Source organism: Jaculus jaculus, chromosome 1, assembly GCF_020740685.1.
Source record: "Jaculus jaculus isolate mJacJac1 chromosome 1, mJacJac1.mat.Y.cur, whole genome shotgun sequence".
In the NCBI taxonomy this organism is placed as follows: Eukaryota; Metazoa; Chordata; class Mammalia; order Rodentia; family Dipodidae; genus Jaculus; species Jaculus jaculus.
The window spans coordinates 234,623,987-234,650,059 of NC_059102.1; the positions used below are offsets into that span (position 1 = coordinate 234,623,987).

Sequence of the window (26,073 nt, forward strand, 5' to 3'; positions counted from 1 at the left end):
CTTGGCCGATTTTTATGGATATCCCTGAGGTCAATGTGTCTGGAACAGAGAGAGTGAAGGAGAATGTAAGAGGATGGGGTGCATTAGTTGGATCTTACCAGAGGAACAGAGCTAAGAGAGTACATGTGTGTTATTAGAAAGAACGTATCATGTTGGCTCATGTGATCGGAGCTTGGCTAGTCCCATAATGGCCATCGGCAGGTGGGAAAGCCAGGGGAACCAGTACTTTCTCAGCCCAAGAATCTGGAAGCCTCTGAACAAGGGAGCAAAGATGATGCCCCGTCTCAGATTGAAGGCCTGGCGTCTCCCTGAAGAGTCGCTGTCACGAGTCTGCATTGAGGGACTGGAGAAGCTGGGGGCTGACAGCCACGCAGGATGGCAGCAGCCACAGGGGCACGTGTTCAGGGAGAGCTTTCCTCAGGCGCACTTGTCCCTTTGTCTTAGCGTTTTTGTGTCACTTGCTGCTTTACAGTTTCACTTTCAGAGAGTCCGAGGTCACTTGCCCTGTGCTCTTAGAGCATGAGGCGTGCATGGTGGGAGCTGCTTTTCTTCATGGCAGACAGGAAGGACTGGGGAGGGGGGCAGAAGGGAGATGTACTTAGGACAAGTTAGCACCCCGTGCAGCGATCAATTTCTTCCAGCGAGGCCTCAACTCCTAAAGTTTCTACAACCTCCTCAAACGCCAGCCGGCTGGGGTCCAAGTAGTCCTCACATGAGCCTATGGGGACATTCCATGTTTTAACCGTAACGTCCGCGTTCTGCTTTTTGTTCCATCCTGCTGGGTGTGCTGCCCACATTCAGGGCAGGTCTTCCCTACTCAGCCCTCTGAATCGTCTTTGTAAATGCCTTCACAGGCACCCAGAAGTGTACTCACTCGCTTTTCTAGGCAGCTGTCAATCCAGTCAAGTTGACAGCCAACATGAACCATCACAGGGAACCAGAGAGGGCACTAGGGACCCTACGGCAGACGAGAGGACATGGCAGGGATGTTAGCTTTTACTGTAGATGCTGTGGGAGCTGTCTGCAGCAGAACAGCGTGGTTTGTCCTTGTGGAAGACACTCACTGCGGCTGCTGGTTGGGAAGCCTGGGGAATGGCGAGGCGCGTTTGCATAATGCAGGTGAGAGGCGGTGGCGCTGACTGGGAACTCGGTGGTCATGGTAGCTCGGGTAGGAAGTGACTGCATCCTGGGGGTACTTTGAGGGTCATGCTGGAAACTTTGTTCCTGGGTTGGATATGGAGTATGAGAAAACACAGGCTGGTGGTTTTCCTGCTTCCTGTGGTCTGTCAGTGTTATGCCTGCTTTCCAGCTCGCGGTACTGTTTGGGGAAGCTGTGGAATGCTAGGTGGTGGGGCCTGGTGGCTGTAGATCATTTGAGGTGAGCCCTGCAGGTCATACCCGATCCCTGGTTCCCGAAACTGTGCTGCCGGGTCTACCACGCAGCGAAGAGCTTCTCCACACGCCTCTTCCGCCATGAACGAAGCCAAGAGCTGAGCTGCTCCACTGTGCTTTCCCTTCTGTGATGGAGCGAAACCCTGGGCCCAAGTCAGTCGTTCCTTCTGTAGTTATTTATTGGGTATGGTGGTCACAACAATGCAGAGCTTTCTTATGTGTTCTGCTATTGTCCATTATGGTTCTGCTCTTTCACAATGAAAACAGTGTGGTGGTGGTGGGCATCCTGGTGGGCAGAAGAGCCTCCCTGGGGGAGATTGTATCCCTCTAATGCAGCGGGTTGAGAGCGTGCCCGAACAAGCACCTGCCTGGAAGCAGTGTGGGGTGGTGGTTAGAGCACAGCCTTGGATGTCAGAGGCCTGGGGCAAATCTTGACTTGGGCAGGCTAATTAACTTCTCTGTACTTCAGTTTCTTCATCTAATTTAGGGACAAAAATACTTAATTCCCTGTAGGTGGGGTTACTGAGTTATTGTGTGCAGAGGCTGACATATAACAAGCTCTATGTCGATGTCAGCTATTCTTTTTTTTTTTTTAAATAAGACTTCACGTTATAAGTGTTTTAAAGTAACATTAAGAATAGGGTTCCTTAATCCCTGCAGTTCGCACTTAGCAGGAGTTCCTTGAACTTGCTCTTTTCTGTCCGTGCTTTTGACCAGGCCCTCCACACAGGATCTCTAGCTACGTGGGTGACTTTCCTTGGCTCTGTACTTCTCTCAATAAATGTAATAATTTTAAAAAAGAATAAGGAGTCATGGGCTGGAGAGAAGGCGTAGCAGTTAAGGGGCTTGCCTGCAAAGCCTAAGGACCCAGGTCCGATTCCTCAGGAGCCACGTAAGCAGAAGTGATGCGTGTGTCTGGAGTTTGTTTGCAGTGGCTGGAGGCCCTGGTGCGCCCATTCTCTCCCTATTTGCCTCTTTCTCTTTCAAATAAGTAAATAAATAAATAGGAAGTCACTAAGTCAAATAAATGTAATGGGAATCAAGCCATGCTACTGAATTCCGGTTAGCAAGGTTGCAGAGCCCAGCAGAGGTGTGAGAGGCAGGTATTCAAGCCAGGTTATTACTACATGGTGACCTTTCTCAAGTTACACAGGGCTGACAGCCAACCGGAAGAAAAGAGGAGCTTTAAATGCCCTGACAACTCCCCACCCAGCCTGTTATCTGGGCATGCCACCATACCAATGCTGCTGCTGACTAAGGACTCATGGATCCCAGGGAGGGTCCCTCAGTTCATGCTGGCCCAAAGGGCTTCCTGCTTTTCATTTCACAGGGGTGTGTGTGTGTGTTGGGGCCCCATGTAGGTTTCTTGTTTCCAGGACGCTGCTGCTGTTCCCTTCTCGTTGAAATGTGGCCCAGAAAGGACACACAGGGCCAGATACAGTCACGCAGGTAGCCTTGCCACTTGCCTAGCATCTGCGCTGAGTGCCCCAGGATCCGAAGGGGTGGGGCTGCCCAGAAGAGCAGGCTGGGGTGGGTGGAGAGCGGAGTCAGGACGGGTGGGTGGGACGAGGGGCGGAGCTTCTGGGGTGGAGCTAGCATGCCCAGCCTTAGCCAGGGCTGGTGCTGGGAGTCACGACCCAGGATCCCCGTGGCTGGCCGGTGAGTCCAGGGCACCCTCCGTGCTCCAGTTGAGGGGCAGGAAGATAGAGGGTTGAGCATGAGCACCGTGGGTGTGGGCAGATTTGGGGGTGGAGTCTAAGTGTACCTTCCCCCCAGATGTGTTCACCTAGTGCCATAGCCTTCCTGGGTGAGCTGGGGGGAGGGGCTGCCTCTGTTTCCTGGAGACATCCAGCTAAGTAGATGGGTGGTTGGAGGAAAGAGGAAACTGCAGGTAGGCTGTGGTTAGAGTATGCGATCTAGGGATGTAGGGAGGACATCCTAGCTCCCAGGATCTGCCTCTGAGATCTAAGGCCAGAGTGCTATTTGGGAGGAGGCTGGGACAGTGGAGGGAAATCCTACCAGATATGAGGTCCGTCTTTCCCAGGAGGAGAAGATCCAGCAGCAGGTTTGACAGAGGCTGTCCCCCTCCTAGTACTGTCTCTCTGTGGGCCTCAGTTTCCCCATCTTCATAGTCTGCAGAGATGAGCTTTACCACCAGGTGCTGTGATCTGCGAGTCTTCTTCCAGCCCCTTCCCCTTTGGCTGGTGTGGGAGGTGGGTTCAAACCCTACCAACGCCCGGGCAGGCCCGTACCCACCAGTTGAGCCCCAGCCCTACACGCATCTCTGGGTTTGACTCCAGCTGGGGTAGCCGTTGCCTGGTGCTGTCCTTGTCCTGGCAGGCCGCCCTCAGGGCCAGTCCCCAGCTGCTGGATGGTGGCAGCTTCACCTTCGACTTCCAGTTTGCTCTGAGTTCTCTGACTTTCCCTGAGCACTTAGAGTCTTAGCTCAGGGTCTTGCTTCTCCCATGGGCTGTGATTGGTTTCCTCCAGGAGCCCTTGTTCTGCAGAGGAAAAAGCATGTCCTGTCACCCTACTCCAACCCCTTAGTGAAGAAGATGTGAATCACACCCCTACTGCCTCTGTTCTGCCTCATCCCTGTGGCGGGGGCTCGAGCCCCTGGTATGTTGGTCACTCTAGGCCGCTTAGCCTCTCTGTGTGCAGAACTGAGCTGGCATCTGCGCCACTTCACTCCTTCCCTCCCTCCCTTCCACCCACCTAGGTCAGAGCTCCACTGTGGCACAAGGTGGCTGCCAGCTCTTATTTGTAGGCGAGTCTGTCTTGCAGATTCTACCCCCTGGTTCTAAAGGAGCCACCTGACAAGCTTTGTAAAGCAAACACTCTCTCTCATTCACTCCATGCACTCCCCGGGTAACCCATGGGGCAACAGCGACGGAAAAACACCGACAGAACGCCTTGTCCTCAAGGAGCACACATTCTAGAAAGAGCTCCAGCAGTGTGATGTGTTAATGCATGCCACATGAGATCCAGAGAATTAGGAAGAAAATAAAGCAGAGAAGGTTGGTGTGCCGGGGTTGGAGCCTACAGCTCTATACAGCATGGTCCGGCTGGGCCTCTCTGACACAGTGACTGCTGAGCAAAGTCATAAGGAGGTGAGGGGCAAACCACGTGACTCTCAGGCGGAATGAAGAGCTTATGCAAAGACCCTGAGGCAGTGGAGCCGAGCTGGCCTGCATGGCTGGAGCGGGGTGGGTGGAGAGCAGGAGGGGGCTCTGCTGTCATTCTGGGGAGAAACCATGGAGTTTGAGCCATGGCATAGGTGGATGAGAAAATCTCCAGCTTTCAAATCTGGGGTTTTCTTTGAAGGTTGACTGAATACGGGTTGGGACTCGTAAGAGAGGCAGAGGCATGGATGACTCTGGGAATTTGAGACTTCCATCACCTGAGAGAGGTGCTGCTTGAGATCCAGGGAGTTGTTTTTCTTTTTTAAAGTATTTATTTACTTATTTGAGAGAGAGGCAGATAGAGAGAATGGGTGCACCAGGGCCTCAAGCCACTGCGAAAGAACTCCAGACACATGTACCACTTTGTGCATCTGGCTTACATGGGTATTGGGGATTTGAACCTGGATCCTTAGTGTTTGCAAGCCCCTGCAGAGATTATTTGAAAATATGCGTTTATGAGAGAGAGGGACACAGAGAGAGAGAGGAGAGAATGGGTGTACCAGGACCTCTAGCCACTGCAAATGAACTCCAGATGCATGTGTCACCTTGTGCAACTGGCTTACATAGGTACTGAGGAATCAAACCCAAGTCCTTAGGCTTCTCAGGCAAAGGCCTTAACTGCTAAGCCATCTCTCCAGCCCCAGAGATTTTTAATGTGTGTGTGTGTGTGTGTGTGTGATGTATGCATGCCACAGCATATGTCTAGAGGTCAGAGGACAACTTTGAGGTGTCTGGGCTTCAACCTCTTTGAGACAGGGTCTCTTGCAGCTATAAATAAACTGCCAGACTGCCAATAAATGTCAGACTAGCTGGCCCGTGGGCTTCAGATTCTCCTAGACCTGCTTCCCATTGACAGAGGCATGTTAGGATCACTGATACATATGCCACTTCGTATCCGGCTTTATGGGAGTACTGGGGAATTTAGCCTGTGCCGGCAGGCTTTGCAAGCAAACACCTGTAACTGCTGCACCATCTCCCCAGCCCCAGAGGTTGGTCTTGTGCCCGTCCAGTTTGCGATGCCTATAGGCACCCACGTGATGTCATATAAAGCGCATGAACAGTTGGGGTGGGTTGGGGCAGGCAGTGACATTTTGGGCACTATCACCATGTAGTTTGGACTTAAAGCATTGAAGCTGGTGGGCTTGCTTAGTGATGGACTGATGTGGAGAAGGACCACTCAGTGCTGGAGTGGGACTAGGACACCCCCTCCCCCACCCCAGGAGACACAAAGGACAAAAAGAGCAGCTGGTGAGTAGGGAGGAAGATCAGAGACTCAACTGTCCTTCATGGCCCTGTGGAAAGTGCTCCAGGGAAGAGGGTGAGCGGTGAGAACAAATACCTTTGAAGGTGCAAAACAGGGGCTGAGGATCAAACAACAAGAAGTCACAGTTGCAGTCACACTCGAGGTAGATGTGGGAAGAAAGGAGGGGAGGACGTGGGCATGGTAGATTAGGCTACAGACAAGGGAGGGCAGACATGGCATTGGAGCTGCATGGGGGAAGGGATCTAAAGGCACCTTATAGGTCCCCTCATCTGATGGAGACATAGACTCGTCGTGGGAAGTCGTGAGGCAGGGTGGAGCCAGTGCGCCAGGCTTGGCCCAGCTTGGACCCATGTCGTACAGAAGCATCCCCCACTTCTGTTTACTTGAGGTCTGGGACTTCATGCCATGAGGTCATCCCTTGAGCAAAGCTCTGGGTTGCATGGATCCCAGTTTGGCTATGCATCTGGGCACAGGGGTGGGCTTGAGAATGAGGGAGAACCCGTGCTGGTCACCCTTAACCCTCTGTTTGGTCATGGAGGTGCCGCTTTGCTTGGGCTGCATCTGGGGAGGAGGATAAGGGTGACTCAGGAGCTGTTTGAACCAAACAGAGAAGGAAAGACAATGAAGACAGATCAGTTAGGCAGTCTGAAGAAGAGACGTGTGTGAGCAGGTAGAAAGGTGCAATTGGCAGGATTTTAGGGCTAGATTTTATGAAATCAGTGATGAGTGAATAGCTTCCTTTGTGCTTCTCTCTGCCAATTGTAACTGAAACCAGGGTTAACTTAAATGAGAGAGAATGAAGAACTTTCTGAGCCAGTGAACTTACTGCTTCTTAGTAGGACAGTACCCAAACCAGGTCTTCATGTAGTGGTTGGCTTAGTCCCCGGGGACACTGCCCATTCTGTGGTCTGCAGAGTGTAAAAGGGACTTTCCAGTTGCTGGTGGGAAGATGGATCCCCAAGCCTTGTGGCTTGGGCTGGCCTCACCCGCCCAGTGCCCACGACACTGATGTCACTGCCTGGGTGTGTATGACTTGGGCATCTGGCAGGCGGTCCAGGCTTGTCTTGTCTAGGAAGGGCCCCTGCGTCTCCCATAGCTGTCCTCCACATGGGCGAGCACATCAGCAGGTGTGCCCCACGTCACCAGGGTCGCTGTCCTTCAGCGAGGACCCGGGTGGATATACGGGGTTCTGTGCCCGGACGGATGAGAATTAGGGAGCTCTGGGCCTCCTGCCCAGGCTTTCAGGCTGTCCCCTAAGTTTGGGTCTGCTGGATCAGGGACGGCCAGTGGAGAACCACGGGCTCTCATCTCCCTGGGCACTCCTGATGTGCCTGCTGGCTCATGGGTCTCGAAGGAGAAGGATGAAGAAGGCACCTCCTATAGGTAAGGGAGCTAGGCTACCCAGTCTCAGCCTCTTCCACAGACCTCACATCCCTGCTCTTCTGTGCTCTCTGGGACTCCTGGCCAGAGTCTTGACCCTGCTTCTGGCCTCCAGGGCAAATGGTGACACTTCCTGGGACCCAGGCTGGGGCCGTGGAGTGGCTGGTGTACCCACAGCTGACAGCCACTCCAGGGCTCAGCCCCAGCTACTCCACTCCTTATCCTGTTCTGTCCCATGTACCCCTCCCGGCCCTTGCCCGTGTTCTCGTCCTGGGCCTGTGGAGGAGACCTGCTTGGTGAGGGAGAACTCTCTTAGTGTCTGGTTTCCAGTGTCACAGAAGTAGGAATACGCCCTCCTAAGCTATCAGATACCCAAGGAGCTTCGCTGCCTGTTTCCCCATCCCGCCAGCCCCAGGCCTCCAGCCTGCGTGTTGGCAGTGTGCTGAGTGTTAGGTTGAGGATAGGTACGCGATGTTCCAGCCCCTGGCTGTGACTTGGGTTTCACTCGGGAGCATTCCCTTGTCCCCCCATTTAGCCCCATCCAGCACTGGGCCAAGTTTGTGGGGGAGGGTGGGACAAGGGAGACTGGGCTGCAGTGTGAGCCTGCCAGGGCCGGAAGCATGCCACCAACTGGCAGGAAAGGTGGAGACTCCCCAGGCTGATTAGTATCTGCTCCCTGGCGTGTCTCAGGACGTCTGGATATGGAAGAAGCCCGAGTTCCTCTTCCATGGCTTCGTCCTTTCACTTTCGTTTGCCGTGAGCACAGCCCGAGCCCTTGGCCTGGGCCCTGTGGCAATCACAAACCAACAGACTGAGATTTTTCTCTGCTGGTTGGGGACCTCTCAAACTTAAAGCTCCTGGTGCCCTTTATCTGCCACGTCCCGGCACCTGGAGTTTGAGGGTCAAGCTCAGAGGCAGCCCCTGAGAACAGTGACAGTGTCAGGGCGGCATGGACAGCATGTGCTGGTGAGTGTATGGGAGGGAAGGTGGTCCTTAGACCAAGTGTGTACCCGTGTGTGTGTGTGTGTGTGTGTGTGTGCGCACGCGTGCGCGCAGGGGTTCTAACAGGGACATTGTACCGGTGAACTCTCAGCTGACCTAGAAATCATGCCCCATTTCGCCTGGATTGGGTTCCTTGCAGTAATGCCCGAGTCTACATGGTCAATTATGTACCCACAGTGGGGCTGGGGCTACGCTCTGTGGAGAGCCCAAGGATTAGAGTTAAAGGCACTCGCGTTGGGGAGGAAGTCCCACTGCTTAGGTTCAAATCCCACCTCTGCCTTAACCAGCTGTGACAAGTCTATAAATGCCTTGCCTGTGTGTGCCTTAGTGTCTTCCTCTGTATAATGGGCTGGCTTTCTAGAGGTTGGAAGGAGTAAGTAAATTCATACAGGAAAGGACTTAGTGTGCACCCAATGAATCTTAGCCGTTCTGAAGCTGTGAGCCTGAATGCAGCTGGCTTGGGAGAGCCTGCCACTGTGCTTGGGAGAGAACCAATGCCTAGACTTCAGATCCTTGGGTACTCCTCCTTCTGTTAGCTCTTGCTTTTTGAAACTTGAGGCTGGGATCATGCATGGGCATAGGAGCTAGGGCTCTTCAGGATGTATGTCTGGCTGCTGCAAAGTCATGGAGGGACTCTAACCAATTTCTTGTTTTCCATGGGCCTCAGTATAGAAGCTTGGATTGGATAATGCCTGAGAACAACTGTGGCTGATTTGGCCTTGGGATGGGCTGCCTCCTCCCCTCCCTCCCACCCACCACCACCCCAGCCTGGCTTCTGGAGAGTCCCTGCACCGACCTCTGGCTTTACCTTGCTGTCTTTCAGGCCGTGAGATGTGCTCACAGGAGGACTTCCAGGCACAGAGGAGCCAGCTAGTGGCCTTGCTAGTCGCAGGGTCCCTGGAGGGCTTTGAGAGCATTCTGGACTGGCTGCTGTCCTGGGACGTACTCTGCTGGGAGGACTATGAGGGTCTCAGCCTCCCGGGACAGCCTCTCTCTCACTTGGCCCGGCGCCTGCTGGATACTGTCTGGAACAAGGGTACTTGGGGCTGTCAGAAGCTCACTGAAGCTATCCAAAGAGCCCAGGTTGACAGCCAGGCCCCTGAGCTCCATGGCTGCTGGGACTCCCACTCTCTCCATCCAGCTCGGAAGTTGCAGAGTCACCGACCGGCCATTATCAGGAGACTCTACAGACATGTCGAGGCTGTGTTGGAGCTGGCACGGGAGCAGGGCTTCCTGAGCCAGTATGAATGTGATGAAATCAGGCTGCCTATCTTCACGTCATCCCAGAGGGTAAGGCTACACCAGTAGAAGTCATAAGAGAAGGCTGCTTAGTCACCGGCACTGTTGTTCCTGTGAAGTCAGCCTCATGAGGTAACATGACCCATGGGATTCCCCCCTATAGAGGTCAGGCACATCAAAGTTGCCTTGGTTACTGCCAGCAAAACCCTCTGATGGGAGTGGCTATGGTGTGGCAGCCTAGAGTTTGGCCTCTTCAGCCAGAACCACATAGGTTCAAGATCAGCACTGCATCTGTTCCCCCTTTTTTTTCTTTAAGGGCTGGGAATGGAACCCAGGGCCTTGCTCATGTCATGTAAGCGCTCTACCTCTGAGCTATACCTGCTGCACCCCTAGCTCTAATCTCCACCCTTCACCTCTCCAGTCTTGGGATAACCATCAGACCAAGGTTTGGAGAATCCATTGAGGTAGCCTGTGTGTGAGAGCAGTGTCTGCCCACAGGAAGTCCCTCTGCCGTCACCGCAGCTACTGTCTTTCTGGGCAGCAGTGCTCTGCACTGGTACATCTGTGTTACTGCTTGTTTTAAATCAACAGCTCACTGGAGCATAACACTTCATTATATTAAACCTCTGCTTAATAATTAAGACAGTATACTGCATGTTAATGCAGATATTAAATTATTAGTGTTAGGAGGTAACCTCCCATGAAACTCAATGATTCAGCAGGACAGGAAAATGACTGGTGAGTGTTTCCAAAACTGTTTTCATTTTCTCCTGTGAGCCACTGGTTTCCTATAAGGCAGCTAGGAAGGTGTCAGTAATATTCCACTTTATAGAGTGGGGAATTTCAGCCAAGGGAAGTGTTTTGAGTAACAGTGAAGGGGAAGGCAGTGGTGGACCTCTGCCCTTGACTCACTCACTGACTCACTCATCTATTCATTCATTCATTCATCAGTCAGTCAGTCAGTCAGTCAGCCAGAATCTACGAGGCTTACCATATGCTTACCTTTGCTTTCAGAGTTTGCTGTGTTGAGAACTTAGTATATGACAGGTGCTCAGTGAATACTTGTTAGTGGGATAACAAGTTGTTGATCAAGTGAATTAGAATTACATTACAGTGTCAGTTTGGGCTGAGTTGGGGACTTTGAGTTTTTATTTTTGTGATATCTATATAAAACCTTCAAGTGAGTGCAGGCAAGCGTAGGTTGAGGTGGAAAAACTGAACTTCTCTGTCTTCAGTTCTGCTGTCATGCTGCTGAAGGTGGCTCAGTCTTTCTAGGGCACACATGACCCACAGGTGTACCCTGGGCACCACCTCCTTTAAGCATTCAAATGGGCCTGTTGATCATCTCTCCTCCTCCGTGTCACCTGTGACTCGTTGTGAGGATAGAATCAGACCACTCAGAAGTCACGTGATCGGGGCTTGTCCCCCTTCATTAAGGGTTCAGCAGTAAATTCAGGTCTGCGTGTTCTGGAGGGTTTGGAGAAGGTAGCCAGGATCCTGAGGCCCTGGAGGAGACAGAACATGGATTTAAGAAGTCTGTGGATTGGCAAAGGAAAGCAAATGGCATAACTTAACGATAACATGAGAAATTGGAACTGAAAGCAGAAGGAACCCAGAAGCAAACAAGCAGGAAGGAGAACCTGGTTCTGTCAAAGTCTGGGGTGTGCAGCTAAATCAGAGCCCAGAGGGGCATTTGTAACTACAATGGTTAGTTTAGAAAAGAAGGCTGGATTCTAATGAGCTAAGCCTCCTTTAAAGCTTAAAAAAACCCACACACACCTTTAATCCCAGCACTCTGGAGGCAGAGGTAGGAGGATTGCTGTGAGTTCGAGGCCACCCTGAGACTACATAGTGAATTCCAGGTCAGCCTGAGCTAGAGTGAAACCCTACCATGAAAACCAAAAAACAAAACAACCAACCAACCAAACAAAACAACCAACCAAACAAACAAGCAAACAAAAAAATCTTATAAAAAGAACTAAGTGGACAGCAAAAGCCAACACTGAAGATGGGGACTGATCTGAAGGACAGTGCAGTGGAAGGGACAGTCGATCTGAGGCCACTAAGGATTTGGGAGATGAAGAAAGGGTCTGAAGATCCAATGATTAGAATCTACCACCTCCGAGCCTCCTCCAATGCTGGCGTTCTGGGACCTCTGGCTTTCCCTCAGTGGCTGAATTTCTCTTTCCATGTAGATGGCATTTGTGGCATGTCCAATTGACATGTCACCCATGTCAACCTCTTCATTTCTTTTATAGAGGGACCTGTCATTGATGCAGGCTGGGAATCAAGACTGCTGTGTGTGGAAGGACATTAGAGAAGTAACCTTACTAAAGTGTCCATTGCGGTCGTTTCCAGAGCAGGTGCCTAGTGTGTACCTAGGTCCACTGCAGTCAGCTTTGCCTGAGTCCTGCAGCTTCTGTCCAGTGATGGAGGGCCGCTGTACCATGTCTTGAGAATGAAGGGCACATTTCCCATTTAGGAAAGGAAAGCGCCAACTAGACTCTGAATTCAGGTCCATGTTCCTCCCAACTGTGTGTGCTTTTCTTTCTGTGGTAAGATGAGAAGGTTTTGTATGGTTTTGCCCAGTAGAGAAAGACAATTGTTAGGAAACCTTATTCTAATAACACCAGCTGTGATGCCAGCCGTCTGTGTGACTCAGACAGCTGCTAAGGCCAACAGGGCTGAGGTGTCAGACTGAACTCTGAATTGTTTGCTCTTATCATGGTACTAACTTCAATTTCATTTATTTATTTATTTTTATATTTTATATTTATTTATTTCCAGCCACTGCAAATGAACTCCAGACACTTGTACCACCTTGTGCCTCTGGCTTACGTGGGTCCTGGGGAATTGAACCTGGGTCCTTTGGCTTGGCAGGCAAGCACCTTAACTGCTAGGCCATCTCTCTGACCCTAGCTTCAATATTTTTAAACTGCAAAATGTGCCACACCTCTTGAAGAGTGTGTAACTTTCGTGTACACACATTACCACTGTCCAGGTTCAGAAACAGAACACCACCAGCACCATGGTCCTTCCTTCTTCAGCTGCACACGCGAGAGGCAGCCGCTGGCGTGACTTTTGTATTAGTCGTTCCTTTGCTTTCTTTATGGTGTTAGCACCTTTGGCAATAAATTCCCAAATACTGTATTGTTTTCTTTTGAAAAACTGAGCAGCTAGCCAAATACACCTGTGTGGGAAGGGATACTCTTGCTACCCTCCACCTATGTACGACAGAAACTCCTAGGTGGAAAGCTTCACAGGTCTTAGAGACATGGCCTGCCATCCCCTTCCCTGAAAGTTTAAGAGAGACCAGTGGACAAAGTCATGAGTCTAGGGACATTCAGGCCTCATTAAAGCTGGAGCACTTGGTAGGGCTAGTGTGAGCAGATGCTGAGGGCTCCTGCAAATGTGGGCTTCTCAGCACTCTCAAGTGTAAGCTGGCCAAAGGCCATTCTGGCTTCCAGGACTAGGTCAAGGGTAAGCACTTCTGTGAACTGAACCTAATGTCCTCTGATGACTTAGGCAGCAGGAACTGAGAGAAGGGATGGCATGAGTCCATAGTGAAGAGGAGTCAAATACAGATAAGGTTTAGGGCCAGGCTTACCTGGACCTCCAGGAGGTAACTACTCACAGCATGTCTCAGTCTTGAGTCATTACTCCATTCTGTCAGACTGCGTAGCGCTCCGTAGTCCATAGCCACCATCCCGAGAGCTCTCCTCATAGGGGATCCTATGTTGAGTCTTCTGTATCCTGAATACTACGTCTTCTCTCTCCTGGTTTACTCCATTTTGTCAGCTCATATACCCTCTAGTTCATTTCTTAGGCAGAGTGTATGGGAGTTAAAATTTCTGAGCATGGGCTGGAGAGATGGCTTAGAAGTTAAGGCATTTTGCCTATGAAACCTAAGGACACAGGTTCGATTCCCCAGTATCCACATAAGCCAGATACACCAGGTGGCACCTGTGCCTGGAGTTCGTTTGCAGTAGCTAGAGGCCCTGGTCTGCTCATTCTATTTGACTCTCTTTCTCTCAAAATAATAAATAAATAATTTTTTAAAAAAATTCTGAGCATGTCTAAACACTTATCTCAGTACTGATTGACAGCTTACCTGATTATAATATTCTTGTGGCTCATGCTTGTAATCCCAGCTACTCAGGAGTCTGATGCTGGAGGATTAAAAGTTCAAGACCTCTGTCAGATGTATAGCTGGCAAAGATTTTCTCCCATTCTGTAGGTTGACTCTTTGCCCTGTTCACAGTGTCCTTTGCTGTGTAAAAGCTTTGTAATTTCATGAGAACCTAGCAGTTGTTCCATGGTTTTATTTCCTGAGCAATTGGGGTTATCTTCAGAAAGTCTTTGCCAATACAATATGTTGAAGGGTTTCCTCTACTTTGTTCTCTAGCACTATCAGGCTTTGGGGTCTGATATTAAGGTCTTTGACCCATCTGGACCTAATTTGTATGCATGGAGAGAATAAGGATCTATTTTCATTCTTCTACGTATGCATATACAGTTTTCCCAGCACCATTTGCTGAAGAGGCTGTCTTTTCTCCAATGAGTATTTTTTGGCATTTTTGTCAAAGATCAGGTGGCTATAGCTACCTGGACTTATATCTGGGTCCTCTATTCTGTTCTGTTGATCTACATGTCTGTTTTTGTGCCAGTACCATGCTGTTTTTGTTACCATGGCTCTGTAATATAGGTTAAAATCAGGTATGGTGATACCACCAGCCCTTTTTTTTTCTGCTCAAAATTATTTTAGATATTTGAGGTTTTTGTGCTTCCAAATGATTTTTTGGATTGTTTTTTCTATTTCTGTGAAGAATACCATTGGAATTTTGATGGGGATTGCATTAAATGTGTAGATTGCTTTTGGCAAGATTGCAATTTTCACAATATTGATTCTTCTAATCCAAGAACAAGGGATGTCTTTCCATTTCCTAGTGTCTTCTGCAATTTCTTGCTTGTTTTAAAGTTTTCATTGTAGAGATCCTTCACTTCCTTGGTTAGGTTTATTTCAAGGTAATTTATTATTTTTTGATGAAATTGTGAATGGGAGTGATTCTCTGATTTCATTCTCTGTGTGTTTGTTGTTAGTATGTAGGAAGGGTACTATGCTTACCAAATGGCCCAGTAAGCACTTCTCTTAATGTTCATATCCATATATTAAAGCTATTCTCACTTTTGGTTAGAGAAGCCTCTCTTTTCAAATGGCAGTGACCTTGGAATGAATCAGAAAGCAACATGGTGCTGAGAAGAAATGACAGAGGAGTGCTCAGGACTGAAATATCTCTATTACACCTTCCAAGACTCAGGGTCCATTGTGGAAGAGGTGGCAGGAATGTAAGAGCCAAAGGAAGGGTGGAACTCCTTACAGCGTGCTCCTCCAGACACAAAATGGCCCTGGATATCCATGACCTCACAGTGCCTGACACTACCTACACAAGACCATCATAATAGGAGGAAAAGATGATGACATCAAAATAAAAGAGGGACTGGTTGCAAGGGGAAATGGTATAATGGAGAGTAGAGTTTCAGTAGAGAAAGTGGTGGGGAGGGAGGGCATTACCATCGGTTATTGTCTACAATTATGAAAGTTGTCAAAAAATTAAAATAAACTTAAAAAAGTTCACGACCTGCTCTCCTGTGAGTGCTGCACAGACTCAGGTGCTGGGTGTCGCTCTGCTCCTGTCCTGAGTGTGGGTGCTCCGTGGTCCTCCAGTGCAGCCATGGTGGATCCTCAACCCAGACAAGCCTGCCTCAGGTGCTGCTGGGAGATGGACCCCAGCACCAAGAATTTCCTCTTGCAGCAGACCATGCTAAGCGTTAAAGATCCTAAGAAGTCACTGGACTTCTATATAAGAGTTCTTGGAATGCTGCTACTCCAAAAATTCAACTTTCCTACTATGAAATTTTCACATTATTTCCTGGCTTATGAGGATAAGAATGACATCCCCACAGATAAGAATGAAAACATAGCATGGACGTTGTCCAGAAAAGCTACACTCAAGTGGACACACCACTGGGGCACTGAAAATGATGAGACCCAGAGTTAACACCAGGGCGACTCAGGCCCTTGGGGATTCGGCTCCATTGCAATTGTCATTCCTGATGTCTGTAGTGCTTGTAAAAGATTTGAAGAACTGGGAGTCAAGCTTTTGAAGAAACCTGATGATGGTAAAATGAAAGGTCTGGTGGCCACTGGAATGAAAATTTGAATCCTAACACAATGGCAGCTATTATTTAGCTCTGTGAAGGCTGCTTGGAGATGCCAGCAAAGATGGAGATGAAAGGAAGCAATGTGATTTCAGACACCAGGACACAGAAGTGTCAGGACCAATGGACTGCTGCCCCAATTAATATTATTCTTTAAAAATAATTATTTAAGAGAGAGAGAGAGAGAGAGAGAGAGAGAATGGGCACGCCAGGGCCTCCAGCCATCGCAAACAAACTCCAGATGCATGTGCCATCTTATGCATCTCGTTTACATGGGTCCTGGGGAATCAAACTGAGGTCCTTTGGCTTTGCAGGCAGATGACTTAACCACTAAGCCATCTCTCCAGTACCTCCAATTCATATTATTCTTAAGGCTATTTCCTTTCCCTGTTTCACCTCTCCCCCAAGCCTAACTGTAAGGAAGTGGTCCATGACCTTGAGTGTAGCTCTGTAACTTTGCTTTTTGGGTAGTAATTAAAACAGTTCCCTTCAGGGATTGCATTCTACCTTCTGTCAATTATTATTTCTCCTCAAGGCTGCTTTTGGTTCATCATTTAAAGCACTTATCATTTTTTTGTGTGGTAGTTATCTTCTGGGGTTTCAGGTCCTCAGAAACAACTTTTCATGTTGGAAAGTAAAGCGCTCCGAAAAACAACAACAACAACAACGGTAAAAGTTCAAGACCTACCTAGGCTACAAAGTGAGTTCAAAGCCAACCTGGACAACTTCATGAGGCTCTGTCTCAAAATAGAAAGTAAAAAGAGGGGCAGGGGTAGAGCTTAGTGGTAGAGCATTAACATGTATGAGGGCCCAGGTTTGGACCCCAACACTGCAAATAATTAATAAATGATATGTAAATAAAAGAAAAGTATGGGTTGGCCATCATTTTCCTTCAGAATTTTGATGAAATTATTCCTTTATCTTCTCTTTTTGTATAATTCCTAATAACTCGAAAACCATTTTATCCCCTTCTGAAAGCTGATCAGAGTTTCTTGGAGTTCTCAATATTCTAAAATTTCATGATTATCTTTTGTGTAGTTAACATTCAAAAGGCTTTGTGACTCCAGAAATTCATCTCTCTGTGTTTTGGGAAATTTGTCTGATGAGTTTATTGATGATTTCTTCTACTTCATTGTTTTTCTTCTTTATGGAATTGCAGCAACTTGAATGTTAGGGTTTCCTAACCAATCCTCTAGTTTTCTTCTATTTTACATCTGTGTATCATTTCGTGTTGTTGTTTTTGAGACACAGTCTCACACTGTCGTCCAAGTTGGACTGGAATCCCTTTGCAGCCCAGGCTGGACTTAAACTTGTAGCAGATTTCCTATCTCAGCCTCCTGAGCAGAATGCTGGGATTACAGGCTTAGCCACTATGCCCAGCTTTGTGCCATTTTCTGTATGATTTTTTTCAACTCAAAACTGTTGAATTTTTCATTTATGTTGTTATATGTTCAATGTACGAGGCCTGTTTGTGACTCTTCTTTATCTGTGTGGTATATGTGTGTCCAGGTTTATGTGTGCACATGTTACAGGTGTACATGCATGCACGTGGAGACCAGCAGTCGATGTTGGAAGTCTTCTTCAGTCACTCTCTATTTTTTTGAGACAGGGCTTGTCACTGAACCTGGAGCTCATTGCTTGACAATATTCACTCTCTGGTAAGCCTTGGGGATGCCTCCCCACGCTGAGATTACAGGCACATGCCACCACGCTCAGCTTTTTAACATGAGTGCTGGTGAGTGCTAGGGCTCCAAATTTGGGTCCTCATGCTCTTGTTTGACAGACAGATGCACTCTTTCTAGACATCATAATGCTAGTCAGACTTTCTGGTTGTTTACTTGGTCTGATTGTTTCAGTCATGCTACATAAGAAACCATGACTCTGTACGTGCTAGGCAACTGCTCCACCCCTGAGCCACATCCTTTCCTCCCCATATAAAACTTTATCCTTCAGGTTGCTTTCCCTTCTCCAGTGATTTGACTTCACTCTCCCATCCTGGGTACTCTCTTTGGGCAGATGATAAGTAAGCCTTGGTTGTTCTTCTCATTATTGAGATGGAGGGCTTTGAAACTCACTGAATGAGCAGGTGAAACAGATTCCCACTATAGACATTCGGTAAATGGCAGTGCTTATATTGTTAGACCTTTCCTCCTGGGCCCACTGAGTTTCTCGTGCCTGTGGTGAAGCTCCTACATCCAGAGAGGTCTGGAAGCCTGTGGATGAGAGGCCAGGGGGGTGGTGGTGGTGGTAGGTAGTGTTCGCTCTTGTTGGCATATGGTCATTTCAACCCTCGGTTTGGGATATGGTGTTCATCCCTTTCGTTGTGCCTGGGGCCTCACTCTCCTGGGACCCTCTCTTTTTTGCCTTTTCAGAATGCACATTTCCAGACTGCCATGGCCCGTGGGAGCAGAAGTGAGGCTTGAGCGGAAGTACGGGAAAGCACAGCTGCTGGGAGAGTTCACTAGTGTAACGGCCATGTCACGGCTCTCCTCCTCATTTTCCTGCTCTTAACATTCTTTCTGTCCCCTCTTCTGGGAGGTTCTCTGAGCCTTGGACAGGGTGGTTTAGACATTTGAGGCTGAGCACTCCGGAGTCATTTGTTCTCAGCAGTTCTGCCAGCTAAACATCTCGATGTTAGCCACTGCCCATGGTAGTAAGAAACTGTGTTTGAGGCTGCAAGCAGTACTAATCTATGGAAACAAATACAGATATTTAGAAGGCAGTTTGACATGCTGTTCAGTTAGCATAACCACAGTAATAGATTCTTGGGTTTTGTAATATTTGTATAAGCATGATGAATCTTGGAAACATGATCATTGTCCAAAGAAAACATTCATTTATGTTTCATTCACACATAGCCTGAAGTTAAGTTCATGCAATATTTGAAATAATTTGTACATTTTTTCATGTTGTAGAATTGTCTACTTAAGGCATCACGTTTGCACTCAGAAGATTTTGGATTTTGGAACATTGGGGATTTGGGATCATCTGATTAGGAATATAGAGCAAGCCTTCCCGTGCTATGCATTAGTTTTTCTGAAAAAGTAACGGCCTTTTCTTCTCCCATAGGCAAGGAGGCTGCTTGATCTTGCCGCAGTGAAGGCAAATGGACTGGCTGCCTTCCTCCTGCAGCACATGCAGGAACTACCCGTCTTACTGTCCCTGCCTCCTGCTGGTACGTAAGTGTCCCTGGTTGGCCAAAAAGACAAGGGGAGTCGGTGTTGATTCGTGGCTAAAGAGCCAGACACACGTCAGTTAGCACCCATGCGTTGCTGCATACCCCTGAGACTGCGTTTCCCTCATTTGTCTGAAAAGACAAAAGCACTAATTTCGGCTGTTCCCTTCCATGGCTTCCCACACCGCATGGTGCTCCCGTATCTGTTGTACATGGAAGGCCAGTTGCTAGAATACCTACCTTGCTGTCCAAGCTGTCAGCATCCGTTCCATAGAGACAGTGAAGGCTGAAATCTTCTGCTCCCTGAAATCTAGCTCCTCGTGATCATAACTAAGCATGTTCAGAGCAGATTGCCCCCTCCCCTTTGTGTCCATGGTTACCAGGCAGGGTCAGGAGCAAGGGAGGCCTGGAGTGGCTTGGCTGGAACATATTAGAAATCCTGCCATGCACTTTATGGGCATCCTCTGCCCTTTGCAACAACCTGAGAAGTAGGTGTTGCTCAGCTCTTCACAACTAGGGAACTGGGAGGTTTGAATGGCAAAGAAGAGAAAGATGGGTCTGACTATACTGTCCCCACCTACACCTTCCCTCTTCTCAGGAGAAGAAATCATCATTTGCAAAGAGAGGGCACAAGCCGGTGTTCCCCCTCTCTTGTTCCCACCCCACTGAAGGAAGCACATGGGCACTGAACTGTGTGCCTAGTGTTAATGGACGAATTTATGGTCCTAGCCATGATCTTTGGGCCATGAGCAGATCTGCAGCCCTGTGCCTGGCATTTGGGCGTGAACCACCTCATCCAAGACCAGGAGGTGGAGCTCAGTGCATGGTAACGGCTTAGCTCCCTGGTGAACATTTGTTGGTGGTTTCATCAAAACAAAGCTAGCTATGTAAACACTGAGCGATGCCATGGCTGTGAGATGCTTCGAGGGGATGGGGCGTCTTCTCAGCAGGTAAGAGTGCTTGCTGCGTGAGCGTGAGGACCTGAGGTTGACCCCCAGCACCCACGTAAAAGGCTGGGAGAGGGCAGAGGCAGGAGACTCATTTGGGTGTGCTGGTTAGCCAGTTGGCTAAAATATGGCAGCTCCAAATTCATTGGGAGACTCAGTGTTAAGGCAACAAAACAGGAGAGACGTAGAGGAGGCTGCTGTCCTTTGGCCTCCACTTGCATGCACACATCCGCTCATATGTCACAAACACACGCAAAATCAAAGAAAACAATGCTGCCAAAGGCCACAGGTAAGCAGGCGACAGGATGCAGCATGCCTGTAATCCCAGAGCTTGGGAGATAGGAATCGGAGCTCAAGGTCAGACCTTGGGAAAAGAGAGGAAGAGAGAAAGGAGGAGGACCAGTTGAAGTGCATTTTTCTTCAAAATGAAACATTTTTCTTTTCCTTCCTTTCTTTAGTTTTTTGGAAACTTTTATTGGAAGTTTTTAGTGTCACTGGTAATGGCTAGAAGTCAGTACATTGAAAAGGAAGTTATATGTCTCTGGTGTTTGGCCAGTGTTCCTGGTATGTCAGGGAGCAAAAAGAACAGCAGTGATTATCAGATCTGGGAACAAAAGAGGTGTTACATAGTGGGTATCATGACATGAGCCTAGTTGGGAGGCTGAGGGAGAAGGTTTGCCAGTTCAAGGCTAGCCTGGGATACATAGCAAAAAAAAAAAAAAAAGAGGTGACATAGACACAAGACCCCTGTTTTGTTTTGCTCTGCTGGTACCCCAGTGGGCTGAGAGCTCTGTGAAAATGACTTGTTTATTGCTGTACTGGAGTAAAAGGTCAAGACTTGGCTTCCCGCCATAGGGTGGATAGGGTGGAGCATGCGAATGTCCCACCAGCCCAAGACTGTATGCCAGAAATTCTGCATTTCCTGAAAGAGAACTAAGCCCTGACCAAGAAGTTGGCCCAAGCACTAAGTGACCCTGAGGCTCTCCAGAGCTAGCTTTGACTTCCAGATCCAGTTTGCCATGTAAGGGGAATCCTCAGATTTCAGGGATCTGATATGGATGTGTTGGGCCACTTCATGTTCCAACTATGATAGTCCTCATTTTCTTTTTCTTTTTTTCTTTCTTAATTTGGATTTTTTGAGGTAGGGTTTCACTCTAGCCCAGGCTGACTGGGCATTCACTCTGTACTCTCGGGGTGGTCTCCAACTCACGGTGATCCTCCTACCTCTGCCTCCCGAGTGCTGGGATTAAAGGTGTGCGCCACCATGCCCGGCTAGTCCTCATTGGTATAGATAAGAAAACTAGATCTCAGACAGGCAAGGTGTCTTGCCCAGGGTAGTGGTGGGCTCAGATGTTTGACCTGAAAATCTGGGCTTTTATGCCCTTGCCCCCTTTCATTGCCCTTCATATAGAGGCAGAGGAGGCTGAACGGTGGCACAGATATCCTCTAAGCCTCAATGCTCCTCATCTTCCACAGTACTTCCAGGTGGCCATCTTAATTAGGATGGTGGCCAGTGTCTTTGTGCTGGATGCTGTACTTACCACACAACACACATCATCTCAGCTGACCAATGCCAAAGGTCTTTAAAGGAGTGGCCACCATTTTTCCTACTTTGGTGTCACTTCCTCGGGTCCAGCTCTGTGCTCTCTTCTGAGAAGCCCTCTGTGCCCCTCTGTGCGGACATACTTCCTGAGGAGCGTGGCACGGTGTCTGGATGGCTGCTCAGCTCCTTGTACGTGCTCGTTAGCAGGTTGTCCTCCAGAAGGTTGAAAAGCAGGGGAAATGGGTTTAGAAGGTTCTATGGCTCTTCCCATAGCTTATGAGTGAACCAGCCAGGATGGATGCCCACTGGCTCTTCTCTCCTAGCTGTGGCATTGCAGCCCATGTCCTGGTGAGGTCTTATCATGAGCATGGTACCACCCTCACTTGTCCCTTCTTCTGTCTCCCAGCAGCCGGATGTCAGAAGTTCATAGCCAAGCTGAGGACCACAGTGTCCGCCCAGTCTTGCTTCCTCAGTACTTACGATGGGGCGGAGAATCTTTGCTTGGAGGACATATACACAGAGAACCTCCTGGAGCTGAGGACCGAGATGGGCACAGCTGGGGCCCTGCAGAAAAGCCCTGTCACCCTGAGCCTGGAGGAGCTCTTTGGCACCCACTGCCACCTCAACAGAGATGCTGACACTGTGCTGGTGGTGGGCGAGGCTGGCAGTGGCAAGAGCACTCTCCTTCAGCGGCTGCATTTGCTGTGGGCTACGGGGCGGGCCTTCCAGGAATTTCTCTTCATCTTCCCATTCAGCTGCCGGCAGTTGCAGGGAGTGTCCAAATCACTGTCTCTAAAGATGCTGCTCTTTGAGCATTGCTGTTGGCCCGACGCTGGCCAGCAGGAGGTCTTTCAGTTTCTCCTTGACCACCCCGAGTGTGTGCTGCTAACCTTTGATGGCTTGGATGAGTTCAAGTTCAGGTTCACAGACCGTGAGCGTCACTGCTCTCCAACCGAACCCACGTCGGTCCAGACTCTGCTTTTCAACCTTCTAGAAGGCAATCTGCTAAAGAATGCCTGTAAGGTGCTGACCAGCCGTCCAGACGCCGTGTCTGCACTCCTCAGGAAGTATGTCCGCATGGAGTGCCACCTGAAGGGCTTCTCGGAAGAGAGCATAGAGCTCTTCCTGAGGAAGTGTCACCGTGAGTCTGGGGTGGCGGATCGCCTCATCCACCTGCTCCAAGGCACCTCAGCCCTGCTTGGTTTATGCCACCTCCCTGTCTTCTCATGGATGGTATCCAAGTGCCACAGTGAGCTGTTGCTGCAGGGTGGGGGGGCCCCGAAGACTACCACAGACATGTACCTTCTAATCCTTCAGCATTTTCTGCTGCATGCCTCCCTGCCAGACTCTGCCTCCCATGGCCTGGGACCTGAGCTCCTTCGAGGACGGCTCCCCACCCTCCTGCGCCTCGGCTACCTGGCTCTCTGGGGCCTGTCCACGTGCTGCTACCTGTTCTCAGCCCAGCAGCTCCAGGCGGCACAGGTCGATTCTGAGGACATTTCTCTCGGTTTCCTGGTGCGGGCCCAGAGTGTCGTGTCCGGGAGTGCGGCACCGCTGGAATTCCTGCACATCACTTTCCAGTGCTTTTTTGCTGCATTGTACCTGGCGCTCAGTGCTGACACATCGGCAGCCGCCCTCCGACACCTGTTCAATTGCCAGAGCGGGATGGCGAGCTCACTATTGGCAAGGCTGCTGCCCACACAGTGTGTCCAGGGCTCCGGGGCCAAGGAGGGCAGGGAGGTGGCTCTGCTACAGAAGGCTGAGCCGCACAACCTGCAGATCACAGCAGCCTTCCTGGCAGGACTGTTGTCCCAGGAGCACCGGGGCCTGCTGGCCATGTGCCAGACCTCTGGGAAGGCCTTGCTGCAGCGCCGCGCCTGTGTCCGCCGGTGTCTGGCCCGTAGCCTCCGCAAACACTTCCACTCCATCCCACCCGCCGTGCCCGGTGAGGCCAAGAGCATGCATGCCATGCCTTGCTTTGTGTGGCTCATTAGGAGCCTGTATGAGATGCAGGAGGAGCGGCTGGCACGGGAGGCTGTGCGGCGGCTGGACGTCGGGCATCTTAAGCTGACGTTCTGCAGCGTGGGCCCCACTGAGTGCGCTGCCTTGGCCTTTGTGCTGCGGCACCTGAGGAGGCCCCTGGCCTTGCAGCTGGACCACAACTCGGTGGGCGATGTCGGCCTGGAGCAGCTGCTGCCTTGCCTCGGCGTCTGCACGGCTTTGTAGTGAGTGTGGCTGGGCCTTGTGGATTGTGCATGTGGTGAATGCCCCAGTCGAGGTTGTGGCGGGCATAGGGGGGAGCTAGCACCTAGTTGGCATCCAGAAGTCTGTGTCCAACCACCCTTCTGTGCAACACACACCCAATCCCTTCCCATTCTGGGCCTTAGTTTCAATACACGGCAGTGATAGCCATGCTTGAACGTCCTGTGTGCCCGACACGGAGCAACGTGTTCCAGGATCACCTGCTCTAACCCTGTGACTTGAGGCTCAGAAGTGAAATAACTGGCCGAGAGTCACAGGAAATGACGAGTGTCTTTCACAAATCACGTCTTTCTGGGCACAGGCTTCCTGGCTCCTGTCTATGGATGTACTTCTGATGTTTTAGGAAAAGCTTGAAGTGCCACGGCAAGTTTTGTGTCTGTATTAGGAGCTACTTCAAGTTGGAGGTGTGCCCCATCAAAGTCTGAAATCCCACAAAGGGCTGGGAAGATGGCTCAGCAGTTAAAGACACTTGTTTGCAAAGCCTGCTGGCCTGGGTTCAATGCCTAAACCACCTGTGTAAGCCGGATGAAAAAAAAAAAAATGATGCAAGTATGGCTGTTCATTTGTAGAAGCAAGGGGCCCTGGTTCACCCCCCACCAAAAAAACACACACATACACAAATGGGAATTTCAAGACCTCAGAGATAGAAAGTGGTTGGAGAATTTTATCCTTTTGGCAATGCTCATATTACTTTCTGTCCCCTGGCTGAAATGTGAAGCTTTGCTCTTCAGAATACCCATGGCCTTGGATATGTGTCTCTCTTTCCATATCTTGGTGCAGGCGAAGGCAGAGAGTGTACCTAGATCTGGTAAGCTGCCTGCCACCAACTCTCAACTTCCCTTCTGGCCTTAAGAGGGGATGTCCTGCCACTAATTTAGACCCTATGGGGAAGCGGAAGTTGTAGATTACAGTTACAGTCTAGTCACAGCCTCCTGGGGCTTCAAGGTTCCTTGCAGATAATTTTAATTACCCTTGGCCAAGGACAAGACTGTTACATGTTTTATCTCCTCTGAGGCAAAGCCATAGACATAGAAATAACTGCTAGAAACTATGTGATGACTTTGACTACTCCCCACTTGGGGGCTATGGTTATAAGTTTATAACATAAATTATATTATGGAAAGTTCACATATCAGTTCTATATTACATATAGTTAATGCATACTAGAAATGTGAATAGTCCCATCAGGGTCTTGAGAAAATAGATGCCACACTTAAGTTAGGCAATAGGAGGAGAGTCTATGGTAGGAAGTGTCTGCAGAGGTGTGGACTGGAGTTAGGAAGGGCACGGGACTCTGGGGCTTGTAACAGTGTGGATGGCCTGAGGCAGCTCCCAGAGAGGCTGAGGAGAGTTTATGAAGGAGGACTTCTGGTAAGGTAGGATCTGGGGGAAGAAATCCTGACCCTTTCTCCACATTTCCTTGCTTCCTGACAATGCCCTCTGCTGGGTGAATGCAGTAGACGGGCTGACGTCCTGGGGAATCCACCTCCCTGGAGAAAGCTGAGATCAATAGACAGACACATAGATAGATAGTAGATATAGACATACAGGAAGCTGAGATCAATAGACAGACACATAGATAGATAGTAGATATAGACATACATAGAATGACTGAATCTGGCTAAGAAATTGGGTGACCACAGTCACCTCTGAATTTTTTTTTACTTATTTATTTGACAGAGAGAGGGGGAGGAGAGGGAGAGAGAGAATGGGTACACACTGAAAATGAACTCCAGATGTGTGCACCCCCTTGTGTATCTGGCTAACATGGGTCCTGGGGAATAGAACCTAGGTCCTTTGGCTTTGCAGGCAAACGCCTTAACCTCTAAGCCATTCCTCTAGCCTTCACCTCTGAGTTTATTCAGGATTGCTTGCACGAGCATGGGTAAGGGGTTATTTACGGGAAGAGCTGTGACTTGCTCTACCACTGAAGAAAATGTCCCTCTCCCCCAGCAGCTGTTAATTGTCACTAACACCTTAGGGTGGGGCGGGGCCTCCTGAGCCCCAGTATTGTGCAGGTTGCAGAGGTAACTCCAGCTTCTGGGACTTCATTGGGGTGACATGCATGGAAGGTAGCATTCCACAGCACACCTCCCTGCTCCTCTAGCTCTTTCATCCTTTCTTCATGCTGCATAGTTCTTTCTGCATTCAGCCAAGGAGGGGTGATTTATAGACATCCTGTTTAGTTCAAAGCATTCAACAGTCACTTATTCTCAGCACTTCGACAAATTTTGAGTCTCCTTGGTAATTGCTACCCACTGCAAAACCAAGCTGCTCTCACCAAAGCAGAGAGCGCTCGAATCTATAGGCATAAACAGAAACAATTAGAAGGCAGTTTGGTGGAACACATAGCAGTTTTTAACCATGAGACCTAAAAAGGCCAGGCACTCTGGCCTGGATGGTCCTCATAAAACAGTCCATTTCTGGAATTTTCCTTCCCTTTTTTTAAATTTAATTTTTGAGACAGG

At 49.4% G+C, this 26,073-nt stretch overlaps 1 protein-coding gene across 1 annotated transcript in view; it reads left to right on the forward strand.

Annotated features, from left to right (window-relative positions):
* Positions 1 to 9,051: 9,051 nt before the first annotated feature.
* Nod2 (nucleotide binding oligomerization domain containing 2) overlaps positions 9,052 to 26,073 on the forward strand; it is a 32,002-nt gene continuing 14,980 nt past the window's right edge. The window contains exons 1-3 of the mRNA XM_004664851.2: positions 9,052 to 9,510; positions 18,748 to 18,853; positions 21,750 to 23,568. Coding sequence (XP_004664908.2) covers positions 9,052 to 9,510; positions 18,748 to 18,853; positions 21,750 to 23,568 — 2,384 coding nt within the window. The remainder of the gene's footprint in view (positions 9,511 to 18,747; positions 18,854 to 21,749; positions 23,569 to 26,073) is intronic.